At 38.0% G+C, this 15,096-nt stretch overlaps 1 protein-coding gene across 1 annotated transcript in view; it reads left to right on the forward strand.

Moving 5' to 3' along the window:
- The first annotated feature begins 409 nt into the window (after positions 1-409).
- Positions 410-15,096, forward strand: part of OCA2 (OCA2 melanosomal transmembrane protein) — a 181,611-nt gene continuing 166,924 nt past the window's right edge. Inside the window, exon 1 of the mRNA XM_062574955.1 lies at positions 410-687. Within this exon, the coding sequence (XP_062430939.1) occupies positions 416-687 (272 nt within the window). The 5' untranslated portion in view covers positions 410-415. The remainder of the gene's footprint in view (positions 688-15,096) is intronic.

Raw genomic sequence — 15,096 nt, forward strand, 5'->3', positions numbered from 1 at the left:
ATAAAGATTCGCTGATAGCACTGTGTCTACATTTGTTTCTCATTAAATAGTCAGTATGTCAGCCCTCACTGATCCAGAGAAGATTATGGCTTATTCTGTAGGATAAGCCAGCATAAGTTTCTGGGAAATTTGTGGGAGAAGTTTGTGTTGGGCTAAGAAGTAGAAGACTCATCTCAGGATGTGTTTCAAAACTGTTTCTAATGGCTATTTTTGAATCGTCAAGAGGTTTAAAATGTTGAACTAATTCCTAGTAGAAATAAACCAACAAGAGAAATATCCAAAGGTGTGTGAAAAATCTACAGCTTGGGATTTTGGCCCAACAAGCTTGTGCAAAAGCAAACACTGAGTCAATTCCACTTAGTTCTAATATGTTTGTTTTCACTTTCCTTAGGAGAAAAAAAACCCTCGGGGGCAGATGTACTTGGATAACAACGATGACAGTACGATTTCTAGAAAACAAGAGATGGAGTTGAATCAGACATCTCCTTCACATCACATCAATCTGGCTGCAAAGGTGGCAGCCAAATCAGTGAGCAGAAGCTGCAACGAGCTGCAGCTATTAAAAGAGTATCATGGCATGGTAGCGGCTCTCGGAGAGCCACAACCCCCCTGTGAAAACACAGCAATAGGGGACGATTGCTGCATTGCGCTGGGGAAGAATTTCACTCCTCTCCCCGTGCAGGGAAGGTAAGAATACAGACAAATAGCATAGTTTTGTCCTAATCCCAATTACTTTTTTATTTCTTTGCTGTGCAGATATGTATTTTCATTAAGTGAATCTTGTTTCTAGCAGGTAGAGAACAGGAAGCTTAATGGGACTTTGGAGCAGTCTTAATTGCCTAAGAAGGAAGGTCATGGATCATCAGATTTCCAAACTAATCTCAGCTTTGATAGCAACCACAGGTCAATTTTACTGTGTTTTCAAAATCAAACACCTGGTTTTTCTTCCTTACATGACTGGGAGAAACAGAAGTGTCACAAAACACACAGAGCTAAAGCAATTTTCACTCCTCACCCCAATCTCTTCCTGAAAGCTGCATACAAATTTCCAAAGTGCATAATAAGGCCTTAAACTGCATCGCTATGGCTGAGACTGGGAACATAAAAATGATGCCAGTAACATGACCGTGACAGCTCCCACCACGTCGCAGTATCACGCGTACAAGGAGTGAACTCTGTGAGGAAAGAGGCAGGCCTGGGGCAGGGGAAGGGTTCATTTTTTTCCTGCTATTACAGATCTTCTAAAAATCAGGAATTCTACTTGTAGGTATGTAGAAATGTTTTGGAGACCCTGAAATATTGTAGGTGACTCCTTAAGCTTTTCTTGTTCACCTGCTCATTTTGCTAAACTGCTTCGCTACTGGGATCAAGCAACCCTTGCCCCAGTAGCAATCACTTGACCTACGCTTCTGCAGGTCATTTAGAAGGAAACCTGTTTGTGTTGGGAGGGAGGGGGGGTCTGGAGCATTTTGGTAGGTTCCTTCATCTGGACAAGGGGGAACCAGGACAGCCAGGTGGGCTTTGGCATGCCCCTTCCACACAGTATACGTGTGCCCTATAAATCTACAGTGAACCAAGTGAAGTGAACCAAGAGGTTCACTTGAGCCAAGTTAAGTTCGTGTGTGCTGAAGAGTATTACGATAGAGCCTTCAGAATGAGAACTGGAAATCGTTATGGCTGTATTTTCCACATATTAAAAACAAACAAAGAAACAATTGACAGCTTGACCATAAAAGCTATATAAATCCTTTAAAAATGATTTTTAGGGTATTTGAGGATTTACTGTGTTGACTAAGAGCTTTATGGGCAAAATCAGATCTTGTAGAAGTTCTTCAGTTCAGCACATGGCAAAGTTGAGAGTGAGCTGATGTCATTGTATTTTGAAACAGCATGGTAAGTACAACGTATACGAGAAAACAGAAAGAAGGATGGGAATGGAAGGACTGGGTCTATTTGGAACCACAGTTTTTCTTTTGGGAAGTCTCATATATTTCTTGATAAAGAGGTGCTTAGTAGCGCTTTTAAGTATCCTGTTAACTGCCCAGACATAGGGCTGAAAAATAGAGTCATGTTCTCATGGGTCAGCTCTTACCCTTCTGGCTAAAATTTTTCATGCTGTTTTTCAGTGGGTAATACTATTTTGTGTATCCACTACAGGCAACTTATTGTGAACATGTGAAATCACAGGAACTTATGAAATCACAGGAAATCATAGTCACAGGATCAGAGATGAAAAATACTTACTAAATCATGACGTGATGAAAGGGCAAGTGCAAGTGTGCAAGTGCCTGCAAGTGCAAGCAATACCTCCAAGTCTTTTGATCACATTGTTTTCCCATTAAGTAAAATTTAATCACTGTGAGTGATTTAGGAATGGATGTACAATTAAGTACCCATCCCCAGGTCGTCTTAAAGAATTGTGGATCTAGTTTTTTATAGTAACATATTAGGAATTGGGAAAGGATCTCCTGAAATTTCTCCTCAGCTGATCTTTACCTCACTTGCTCCTCCAATATAATTGATTTTTTACACATGGAGATGAATCTTACCTGACTCTTAGTGTGTATTTCAGCCAGTGCACATTAGGGGCAGTTTTTTACCAAGAGTTGGGTGACTTTGGTTAAAATATCTGACTCTGATCTGGATTGACCCTGCTAGTAGAGTAACTGTCCTTAAATCAGTGGGACTACTCAGTGTAATGCAGGTAAAACATGGATAAACTTTTGCAAACTCACATCTTGTTTGATTAGTTTCAGTGGAATGACGTTTAACTTTTCATGTTAATTTTTCTTCTGCTTATGAAATAAAACTACTAAGGATTAAGAAAACAGAGGAGACCAAATCTTTTTCTTCATAAAAAGATTCAGTAAACTGGCATGTCTGCATAGTTTGTTTTAATACAGTTATTTAATTTAAATTGCAGAATTATCTTTCAGGAATAAGATTCTCAGAGTCTCTAAATTGTTCAAATGTATGCTGAGACAAGAAGTTCCAAAGAATCTATTTAACAGAACAGAGGATTTATCTTGATCACTAAAACAGTGATCAAGACACCATAAAACACCACATACTTGACTGAATGTTTTAATTTGACTGCGGGGAATCCTGCAGGTATTTTGTGGTCAATGTTCACATTGCCTTAGCCTGGCTCAAGGACCTACCTGTCAAAATATCTTCTCATTTACATCTCATACTGAAGAACAAAATAACCTAACAAATCTCTTACTGCATTGCCTTAGACTGCCTGGGCTTTGTATGAAGTCTGGATCACACATTGTGGTCACTCCGATGACTTTGTCATTCCTCCATAGGAAACACAGACTTTAAATTGGCAAAACACTATTGAAGTCTGGATTTTGATTTTGTACTTCTTCTATTCTCCTCAGCCTTTAAACAGTGGATTGATCAAGATCTTTTTCATTACAGTTAACACTTCCTCACATGAAAATGGCTTTGGCAGTCCATAGACACTGGTCCAAGACATCTTCCTGAGCCCCTTGTCTTGCAGGAAGATATTACAGTGCTCCGGGGCAGCATGGGCCACGCTGTTCAGGCTGGCCCCAGCACATTTCAAAAAGTTTAGGCTACCTCCTTCCATCATTTCTCTGTGGAGCTGTACTCATAAGCTGTTCTCACAGGGAAAGGCCCCTCAATAGCCTTGATCTCACCATCAGCAGTGCTGCTCCCCCATGAGATGCCTAATGACGGGGCTTTGTATCCACAGAATCTGAAATTCTCTTTTATGTGCCTCAGAAAGGAGGCTGATATCAGCTGTTTTCGGCTTAGGAATTAGTGAGCCTCAAAGGCCATCTAGAAGTGAGATGAACAGTAATCCTGTGTAGCCAATTACTTGGAGATGATATTTAAGACTATGTTGCTGAAAAAGAGAAAGGCATTTTTTGGAATTTAAAAATGTTAGAAGAGTGGGTAATAGAGTAACTAAACTCTGTGGTATTTATATCATGTTGTCCTTTTGGTCTCTCTCTTTTCTTGATGTAATTGCTGGTTATAACTGCTTTAGGTGATCGGATAATAACATTAACTTCTTAAAAAAAATTGGCAGCTGTGCATTCATTGTGTTGTGAACTTTTCAAGAGAAATGAGACTATAAAAGGAAGATGATGAAACCAAACCTTAGTGTTACTCCACTGAGGTTATATTTGGATGAAATCGAGCTCTGGAATTTCCTGATCATTTAATATAATAGTCTTCGGAAATCTGTTCTTTAACCTTTGTGCCTCATTAAAAAGAGTCATCTCTGGGATAACAAAAAATAATCTCTTTTTTTTTGAAATCTACTTGAATTTGTGTTCCATCAGGCAAAACTAATTCCCTCAGCGTATCTCCATTCTCTCAGCTTAACTTATATAATGTTCACTTCTGTAAAAACAAATAAAAACTATCAGCGAAATCCAACTCTTCCTTTCCCCTGAATCTATGATGTCAGGATCAGTAAAGAAATTGGGTTGCAACAAGTAGGTGAGTGAATTAAAAATGTCTTTTGGATTCTCTGGTCTGCACCAAGCCAAAGGAAAGATAGCAAGCATATTTCTGATTAGTTGGAGAAGTTGGGAGAAGATATTAGAAAAGCTATTGTACAATGAAAAGTCAATATGAAAGTAAAGTTTAGGTGTGAGAGATTATAAATCTCAGCTTTGATTTTTAATTATGTTGATGTATTGCTACTTTTAAGGGACATTTATGAAACTTACAATAAGATGTCAAGAAGACATGGTTACTGTCTAAGTAAGTAAAATTTATGTGACAATTTAAAAGCTTCCTCAGACACAGGAAAAGACTAAGGGGAGAAAATAGCTCAAGAATATTCAAAATACATTTTTATGTGTGTCCTAGGACTAATTTTGTTCTTTGGCAATTAGAGTAAAATATGCAGCACTCCAATAGGGAAAGTGGTCATTTTCACATGATAATTATATGTTTGTGTAGGAACCATTCTGATTTTTCATGTTAAGCATACGAACAGTAGAGACTCCAAGACAGAGAGAATGACTTCACAGCAAAACCTCCACATACATCATTCTCATGTGGCTTCTGGTGATTTTGCTTGCTGTCTGAATGGTGGAAATTCTTGACCTTATTTCTATATATGTATATAGACTATTCACTATATATGTAGTGAATGATTCTGAGCATTGCTTCCCTGTGAGGGTATTTAAATGCTATGTAGCTACAATGAGCTATGTCACTAGTGATAGTAAAGAAGTTTTAAAGTCAAGGCCTTGCTAATTAATTTAATTTTGTCCATTTGATTTTGAGAATGATCTATCAAGCATCTCTTCCTAACATGGAAGTATGTGGTAACAATATGGCTTGTCATGAGCAAGCTGTGTGGGGACATGCAACTACAAGGGCTCTCTCAGTTGATATTAGAGGTCCCTGCTATCACAGCTAGCACATCACAAAATCCGTTTCAAAAATGAATTTCTACCTCAAAAGGAGCAATAAGCAGTTCTAGCAAATCTTTGGCTTGAATGGTGGGAAGAATAAGAGAAATACAAAATTATGTATAATAGGTCAATAAATAACTTAAGCATCAGAAGGTTCTGTTGTCCCCTTCTAAATATCTGTTAACTAGGTGTTCTGTTCTCAGTTTAGAGGTTCCTGGAGAAAATATCTTGAAGAGATAAAGAAAGGAAAGAAACTTTATGGCTGAATTTAAGGAGAGTGTTTGGCTTCATTTGAGCAGAAGATGGATTTTTTTTTTTTTTGTTAATGAAATATCCAAATGCAGACTGCACTTATGATTAATTTTCCTGTGTTCAAATTTATTTAATTCTTCTATGGCAGTATCATCTCAGTGCTTATTTATTGTAATTATTCACAATATCCCAAATTGGTCATGTGCTACAGTTCTTGTTGTATCATCATCAGAATAAAACTATAACATTCCCATGTAGTCACTCAAATGTTTTGGATTCTGATAGGACATTTTTGTAAATAAAAATCCACCAACATTAATTTTTGTTTTGAGGTGCACTGTTGAAAGAATTAGGGGGTTCTAATTAAATACTTCACATTTTTTTCACTGTCAAGCTGAAAACTGAACTCAGCACTCAGTGAAATATTTGCCATCTACCAGCCTACAAGGATCAAATGTTTCAGCTGAGACCCTATGACATTGCACAGAACTGTCACATTTTGCAAGCAGCTGCTCTTTTCATAATGGTTAATAATATGGTTGCGTTGAGTTTTTCTTAGTTAAACCTCATAGGCCAATTGTGGAAAGGTGCCAGCAATGACATGGTTCAGTCCTTTTTGGGGTTTGACAGCTGTATCCTCACAAAAACTTCTTTTTAAACAGGAGAAGGCTGCAAGGATTTTTTACATTTTAAGGCTGAAGGGTTAAGCCAACCGGACAGTCAGACTTTGAGAAGAAATATGTTGTATAGAGGCAATCACAATTGAACAGGGGGGCATATATGGGGATTATGCAGCTGATGTGAGGAGCTGCTGTCAATTTAAGATGAAACAACTCAACCACTCAGTTTCCTTCAGTGTAGCTTTTCCTTGGAAGGACTGTTTGTTCTGTGTGCTTAATTCCTAGTCAATGTGCTTATATGAGGGTGGTAGCACTGACATATTAAACAAATTATGAAAAGCAGAACTTTGCATTAGTAGGTGTCAAATGATACTAATTAATAAAAGTTCAATTTTGCCCCCAGTTTTCCACCATGTAGGTGTTTCAGAGCTTTATGTGAAGAACAGATGAATCTTACCTGATAGTGATTAGGGAGAATGTGTCCTTATATGAATTCAGCAGTGAAAATCCTTGAGGCAGGACCAACTGAAGACTTCTCAATAACATAGGTGAAACTGAATTTTGTTACTCTAAGAGTGAGAGGCTGGAGCTTGGACAGGTTTAGCTTCTTCCCGCAATGGAAAAGCAGTGATGGGGAGAGAGGTGGATCTGAACTGCAGAGCCGTGAGGTGCCACTAATGGGGTGTCTGGGATTCTTTTGGATTCTGGAGTTGGTTGCACTGAACTCGAGAGATCAGCACTTGCCTAGTGTGAGAATTTATTAAAGATAAGAGGCTACAACAAAGCTAAAAGTATAGCAAAGCTAGAAATATAACAAAGCTGAATATGTATATACATATCAGAGCTCTACAGTTAAATCTTGGGTGTGTGGTACAACAGCCACTTTCACCCTTTCCTCGAGGGCCACCCCTCTAGTGTAATTTCCCCAGATTCTCAAACAAATGGGTGTGTGGTACAGTGACCACTCTCACCCCTTATAGGCCGCCCTTCTAGTACAATTTTTCCTGTTTTATCCTCACCACACTGTTGACATCAGGGGCATCCCTGCTGATGGGTGAGTCTTTGGGTCTCCAGGCAAGCAGATGGTGGGTCCAAGTCCACAACAATCAATCGTATGGAAGTGGGGACTCCATCAGTACCTGCTATTCATTCCAACAGGCATGTATAGAGACTGTAATTCCGATTTTTATGTTATTTTTCACTTTGGTCAATAACTAAACACTTCAACCTTAGTAGGACCAGATGTATTGTCATTAGAAGCATCTTTCTTGTTAATAAAATCCTAAAAGCATGTAGACCATGATACCATGAAAGCCTCATCTCTGCAGAGATGTGTATGTAGCACTGGTAGGATCCTGATGACAAATTCTGTATACAAGTAAATAAATTCCATTACATACAAGGAAGCTGGTGTCAATACCTAGTTTGGATGATTTCAAGGTATTATATGTATAACCTAAACCTACCTGGATTCATGCAGCATTGGCAGATATAAAGAGCCAGAATTCTCTTTTCTTTATCCTCTTTGCCTGAACCTACAACATTTGTTGGGTTGACATGTCAAGAAAATTAAATGCTTAGTCGTATTCTAAATTGAAAATGAATAAGTAGATCTGTTAATGTTTTTGAGGCGGAACTTTTGTGTGTTCTGCCATAAACATCAGGTTTTCAGATGAAATAAAATATCAGAGGTCCAAAGACCTTAAGGCAGCTCTTTCAGCTTTGTTGACAGACCAGTATGTTCAAAACTAGCACCTCACATATATATGTACAAATCATTATGACAAGCTACCATTCTTTTCTGCCAAAGATAGTCTGTCTTCTGACAAAATAGGCTAGCTGGACTATTTCCAGCTCTATAATCCTCTCCAATACTGTTATACAACTATGAACAGATTTGTAATGGGTGCATGTTGCCATTTAACCTGTGGTTAAAAAAAATAGCTTTCTACAAGCTCATGTATAAAATTTTTACACTGAGATATTACTACTCCTTACCATTCCTGATTAGCTCATTTTTTTGCCCACAGACTATAATGTGCCAAGCAGAACTGAACTGAAAAGGATGCCTAAAATGCATGAATCCTATTGCACCATTTCTGCAAAAAACATTTGGTCTTATTGCTCTGCACTGAAAAGCACTGGGAGCCTCTCCATACAGCCAATATGCAGAGCAGCTAAGCACATTCTGTACATTGAAACATTTCCAACGAAGCCAAGTCCTGGCAACTGATATAACAAAATGGTAAATTTATGTAATATTAGAACATCGCCCTGCTGTTTAGATTCCACAGTTAAAGACACATCAGAGAAAAAGAAAGCACATTCCTGGTTACCCTTCTTCTGGATTTACCATTACTTTCATCAGACATATTCACTAAATTCAGGTTCATGCTTTTCTCCCTAAGAGGTTTACATGATGAATCAGCTGTCAATGAACTCCTAAAGAGGATTGCGGCTCACGTGTCATTGACACGGCTGAGGAGGTAGCATGGCTCCTATCACTCCTAGAAAGACTAGAGATCAAGTATATTTGAAGCTGCTTTTATTTCTCTATTTTTCAAGCAAAGGGAAAGAAAAAAAATACAAAAAACCACAATATTGGCTGACTGCAGTCACTGCAAAACATTTACCTATTCAATTCACTTACACTTCTTACAGTAAACTCCTCAACAGCATATATCTTCCTTCTTAAACAGCAAATGCAATGCCTTGTCGCACATACCAGTGCAATATAATTGCCCCTATGGCTTTATGACATAAATGCTTCCATACCGAAAAGGTGGTGGAACTTCACTTTAGGCAAGGGAATCCTTACAAAAATTTCAAGCAATGATACCAAGAAGTGAATGTAGATAGTCCGGACTGAGTTTGCTATCCTTATTGATGAGGACAGAAAGGGAATAGCTCAGTAAGTACTAGCAAAACATTCAACCTTTCAGAGCAGCTTCTGAATGATGCCGGTTCATAACCAGTGGTGAGTCATTATCCTCTGTTGCATTTCTGAAGACTGAGTTACTGTAACTGCCAATCCTCCTGCTTTCTATTTCACTCTGCCCAAAAGAAAACATATAAAACATGTGCAAAGTGGAAGGAAAAAAAAAAAACAACAAAAAAATTGCGTTAATTCTGAGTGTACCCAGTTCTGACAGCACCTGGCTCCAGCTCACTGTGCTGTCCTTGGCTTAGCTCTGGCCTGCAGCGGACAGAGCTCTGCATCATCACTGACTCCTGCTGATCCATTAGCACAATTATTCCAAGTTGCCCCTGCAGTCCTATTAGTACCTATCAAACAGAGAATTGCTTGGTTGGTCACTGTCTGTAAGCATTTTGGTGACTCATTTATCAGCCTTTGCTGAATTTCAGAGAATAAATCACTTGAGCTCCTTATGAATAGTAGTTTTTGAAAAAAGCTGTATGACTCTCTAGACTACAGACTGTGACCCTATTTTTTTCCTAATTCACCGGCTAATTTCTTCCGTTTGCACTTATCTATTTTTCCATCAACTACATTCAATTTAACATGAAATTCAGTTCTTAAATGTATGACCACTACCCTGGAAATTTTTGCCATGGTTGAGAAAGATTTCCTGTGCATCTAATACAAGAGGACAAACCACTCTGATGCTGATTAGTTCTAATATGAGAGACATTTGAAGTGTTGGGCAAACTGAAACATCTCTCTATCACCAAGCAGAACTGCAGTCTAAAACATCTAACAATAAGCTACGCAAGAAGGAAAGGCATGAAAAGCGTCTTTCTGTACCCTTTGCAATGTGGTTGTTTTATTTTTGAGGTGTGATAACCTTCCATGTTTTTATCCTGCTTTCATGTCTTATTTTTTATTGAAAGACAGAACAGTAAGTACTCACTAGTGCAAGGCGTTTAGAGGAAGCAGAGAGTGCTGTCAACTCTGCTGACTAGTTTCAAGGTTAGGGAGCCATAATTTCGTCCTCTTTTGTTAACTGCAGCTTGGGGGGGGGGGATATTTTATTGTAGCTGAGGATTGATCATGTTAGAGTCTGGTTTACAACTGTTGTATTAACTTGCTTTTATCTAGCTCATTCCAAAGTTGGTCTCACCCCCTTTCACACTGTATTTCAGCTTCCCCCGGTGTCTCTCTGTAGCCAAATGCAAGGGCTTGCATTCATCCTTCTCAATATTTCTACTGCTAATCTCTCTCCTTCCAGATCCTTCTCTTTCTATCTGTGTCCGAATCTCCTCTCCCTGCTTAATACTTAGCATTGGTTCTTTGGTAGCCAGGCCTAAGCCGAGTTTGGGGCAGTATTTTTGGCAAATAGTCCATGTACCAAGCTATCCCAGCTCGCGCCTGACTAGCAGCTAAGACAGTAGCCTGAACCCTCCTCTCCCTTGAGCCCACTCTGCTTTCAACAACAGAGTCACTGAAAGAAGGAGCGAGAGGAAAAGAGATACTCAGGCAAGGCTGATTATCAGGAAATTGGCTGAGAAAACAGAATACCTGAGTCAGAGTTCTTCTCTCGATTGATGTTTCATTATTTATGGGAAAGCGAAAGAGCAAAACCAAAAATAAGAGTGCTTTGGAGCCTAGTGGGCCGTGCACTTTTTCAAAAATTGGGATATATGTGTTTAGGCTACCTCAGACCAGAGAGGGGATTGTACATCCATCTCCCACATTTTGGGTAAATGAATTAAAATGGAATATTCAGTAAAAAAGTCACACCAGCATTACTTCTTTTGTGATTGGTCTGTGAAACCAAACTGCCCTTGTCCTAGAATCTTTCCTCTTTTCCTGTGGAATTACAGTCCCTAAACATGCCTACTGGAACGAAGAGCAGATGCTGATGGAGTCCATGCTTCCTTGCTAAATCAATGGTCTTTTTTTTTATTTTAATATGGCTACATATTTTTGTCTTATGTTAAAATCTGATCTTTTAGCTCTGCCATGTGTTAAGATATTTTTCTGTCCAGCTGACACTTTTTCCTAATGCTTCCAGAGGAGATAACTCCTGTGGCTTTTGTTTTTCCAGTATTCTGATTAACTTTCACATTGCATAATACTGAAATTGTACAAAATTACTTACTGATTCTATGAAAATGAAAATTTTTCTGTGACAATATGCTGTGGACCTCTGCTGCTCCGAGGTCATTTATGGGGCTTGTTTTAAAGCATTTCTTTGTAATTGTAAGCTATGGCACCTAAGTACCGTGATTCAAGTGCAATGTCATTATTTGGGCTTTATAGCTGTTGTTTTTGGGTAGAGGAACAACCATTATTCCATGCTGATTCTGGAGGTGCAGAAGAGCTACTTAGGCATTACAACTTTTAATAACAATGCCCAGTTCTTGTCGTTTTAGTTTCTCTCACCTTGTGCTCTTTCTTGTTACTTCACCTCACTGCTCCTCTGCCTGGAGTATCCACTTATTCTTTTTCCATTTTTGTTTACATGTTGCCAGAGTATCCCTCAGTTTTCCTGCCATCTCACTCCCCACTGGCAATTTCTTTTTGAATACTGCCTTTGCAGACTATATTAAAACGACATTTGTTAGTGCAGTAGCTGTTTGTCTTGGCACCGGTTTCAGCAGTTATTTTATTCAAAAGATTTATGTGAGAAGCCGTGTTTTGTTAGCACTATACTAGATCCAACTTTTAAACTGCTGTCAAGCATCTGATGTGCATTTCAGGCTTCTTTTATTTGATGGTGCTGTTAACTCAAGAGCACTGGACCTTTTTGATCCCCGTGAGTTTATAATCAGAGAGCTGCGTATCTGTCTGGTCCAACACATATCAAAGGACAAGCTTTGCCGTTTTTGATGAAAAGTCCTTTTTTCCTCAAGCTTTTTAAAATGTTAACAAGTGATGTTTTTGCTTGAAAACTAATAGATTATTCAGGCACTATATATCTCCTTGGAAAAAAAAAGCCAACATTTGTAAACTTTCTCCTGTCTTCAGCTGTTTAAATTAACTCTGTGTTCCACTGCATCTCTGCCATGAGGGTACCAATAACACTCTTAATTTCTTTTTTCTTTTCTTTCTTTTTTTTTTTTTTTTTTTTTTTTTTTTTTTGCTTTTGGAGATAGTTGTATCTTTCTTGCTTCTTTAATGGGATTCATTTCTAAGGACTTGCTGTTTCTTTCATCTCTTTGTATAGCAGCCTGGAGCCTTCAGCCTTAATAAAGGGAAGAAGACAGAAAGGGCTCATGGCAATGGATGGCTACGGGGTTTTCCCTTTTCTGTAGATAATCTCTTGCTGGAGAACTATTTTTTTGTAGTCAGCAGCACTGACTCTTTTCCTTTTCCATTTTCTTTTGGAGAATAGGGTGAGGTTTTATTTATGCAATCTCCTGTTTGGATGGACAGAAATTTTCATGTGCATGATAAGACTTATTATTCGTACAGTGACTGAGCAGAGTCCTACTCTTTTTTTTATGGTGATGAACATCCAGATCTTGTTTAGCTTTGGGAAGGTACTCATTTATGGAACACTCATAACAAATTTTACAGTGTTCCTCTTCAAGAATATGTCATGTCAGGAGCAAGATGGAACAAAACCTCTTCTGTATGATTACAGAATAACCTGAATGTTATTCTGTAAGGGCCAAGGGGAGCACAGGGTCTGAGTTGAGAGAATCTAGCATCTGTGTGATTGCGGGTAAAGAAATAACTGCCTGAATCAAGAATTTGATGTATAGTGTAACTGTGCTGCTAGGACAAAGCCATCTGCCAAATAAGAACCTGAAAAGCATATTTTTGTTTTGTTGGCTTTTCAGTGCACAATAGTGTGTTCTTTCCTGGAGAATGATTACAGCTTAAATCAGGAGGAAAGCAAGCTGCAATGATGTCCTTATTCTTTTCTTTTGTGATCAATCTCCCTGCTTTTAGGGGGAGACTTGCTGAATATACATTTGCATCTCTGCACAGAATTTCTTTGGAATACATGATTTGCAACCCTTCCTATTCTTTTGAAAATCTAAGTTGTTTGTGTTTATGGACTTGTGTTGTGTTTCAAATTCATCTTCCATTGGCGCTGAATCAGGAATCTATGTTTTAGACTTGCTTATTTACATAAATTGGATCCCTCTCTGATATTGTAACCTTGAGGTCCCTATAGATATCTGAGTCCTTTAAAGATGTCTAGAGCAAAATAGAATCCAATGCTGTAGAATGAATTTCCTGAGGCTTGGAAACTACTTCTGTTAATATGCTACCATGCTCTTGGTGAAGAATTATTATGGAAAAGAGCCTTGTCTTTATTAGATAAAATTGCAATTATTCTTCAATTATTTCAGGGAATATTCTCCAAATGTTAAGAGCAAATTAGAATCACCTATGTTTTGTTCTATCTGGTTTCTTCCGTTTGTTCCTCAGGATTTTTCACTATTTTAAGAATAATTTAAAAATAGCTCTGATATAACTCAAAGCTGAATGCAATGACCAGTGACTTGGTTTCACTCTCTATTTCAAATTACTTGTTAGAGAGTTGTGAAGAAATCATGTTTGGAAGGACTTGTCTATTCATTCATTATATTTCGAATCAACACAATAACACTTCTGGTGAAAAATCTTCTATATCAAAGATAGTTTTTAGTCTGATATCAAATGAAAATTGCATGAAAGAAGAGGCTCAAAAATCTGCACACTGTAATATGGACGTGGTTTGATGTGAGGCTTATATATTATTTAGTTTAGAAACCTTTCTGTTATCTCAGAGTTATTCAGGTTCCTTGAATAGTCAAGATGAGGGATGGGGAGGACTGAATATGATGTGGAGAGCTCTCTCCATCTCCAGGGGTTTTAGCTATCCTAGCCCAGAGTTTTAGATGGAAAAGTTACATGAATAGCTTCTTTAATGACTTACGCTCAGCCAGAGGCTGAAAAGGAAATACTTCCATTATAACTAAAAAGTGTTAAAAGATTAAATATAATGGAAGGACTTCCATTATAGTGAGAAAATACCCATTATTTTATCAGCTTAATACTGTTATTTCAGTATATTATAGCTGTGTCCCCCTCTAAATGATTTCTTAATCTTAAATTTTAACTGTTGTTTCTTCTCTGCCTATTCTGAGTACTGTGTCTCAAGCCCTAGCTTTGGAGATAATTCTAACATCTTATGCTGGGTCCTGAGCAATCTGCTGTGATCAGAATCTACAAAATGGCCAAATGAGTTATAATATAATAACTTCTGAGAATCCAATTTTTTACCAAATGTGAGACTGAGTTCTTGAGCTCTCCTTGTTCAATTTTAAGGTACCATAGATGTGCATTTCATTTTGTCTTGACCAAAGGACAAAATATAAGTCTCAGAAAGCTCACAAGGATCCAGCATATATTTTTTAAAAAAAGCTTAATTTGGTAGGAACTTGAACATTTTAAGCCACACTGTGGCCTTCTGCTTGCCTTCATCTCCCCCTGAGCCTTCCACCCTCTCCAGGCACAGAAGCCAGTCACACGTTTTTCACATTGTTAATGCATTTTTTTTGTACAACTGTCAGCTGTCTGACTTTTTCTTTTTTTTTGACTTTAAGCAATGAAGGCACTCTGTTTTTAGTGAAAAAGTTACTATTTTTCTCTAAAGGTTACAGGTATGAAAAATATTCTTTCCAAATTCTTGAAATGAAACATATGGAACAGAAAAGAAAGAAAGAAAAATAGTTTCTTTATGATTTCATCATCAAGTATAGCTCCCTAATTACTCTTTTTAGTCTCCAAAGCTGGGGTGAGTGGCATATGAAACAAAATTATATGAGTATGCAAGGCCAGAAGCATAATTACATGTGGCAGCTTGTCAGTACATTACTTAGATTAAGGAAAAATTTGTCAAAGTAATTCTGTC

The sequence above is a fragment of the Rhea pennata genome, chromosome 1 (genome assembly GCF_028389875.1).
Source record: "Rhea pennata isolate bPtePen1 chromosome 1, bPtePen1.pri, whole genome shotgun sequence".
NCBI lineage: Eukaryota > Metazoa > Chordata > Aves > Rheiformes > Rheidae > Rhea > Rhea pennata.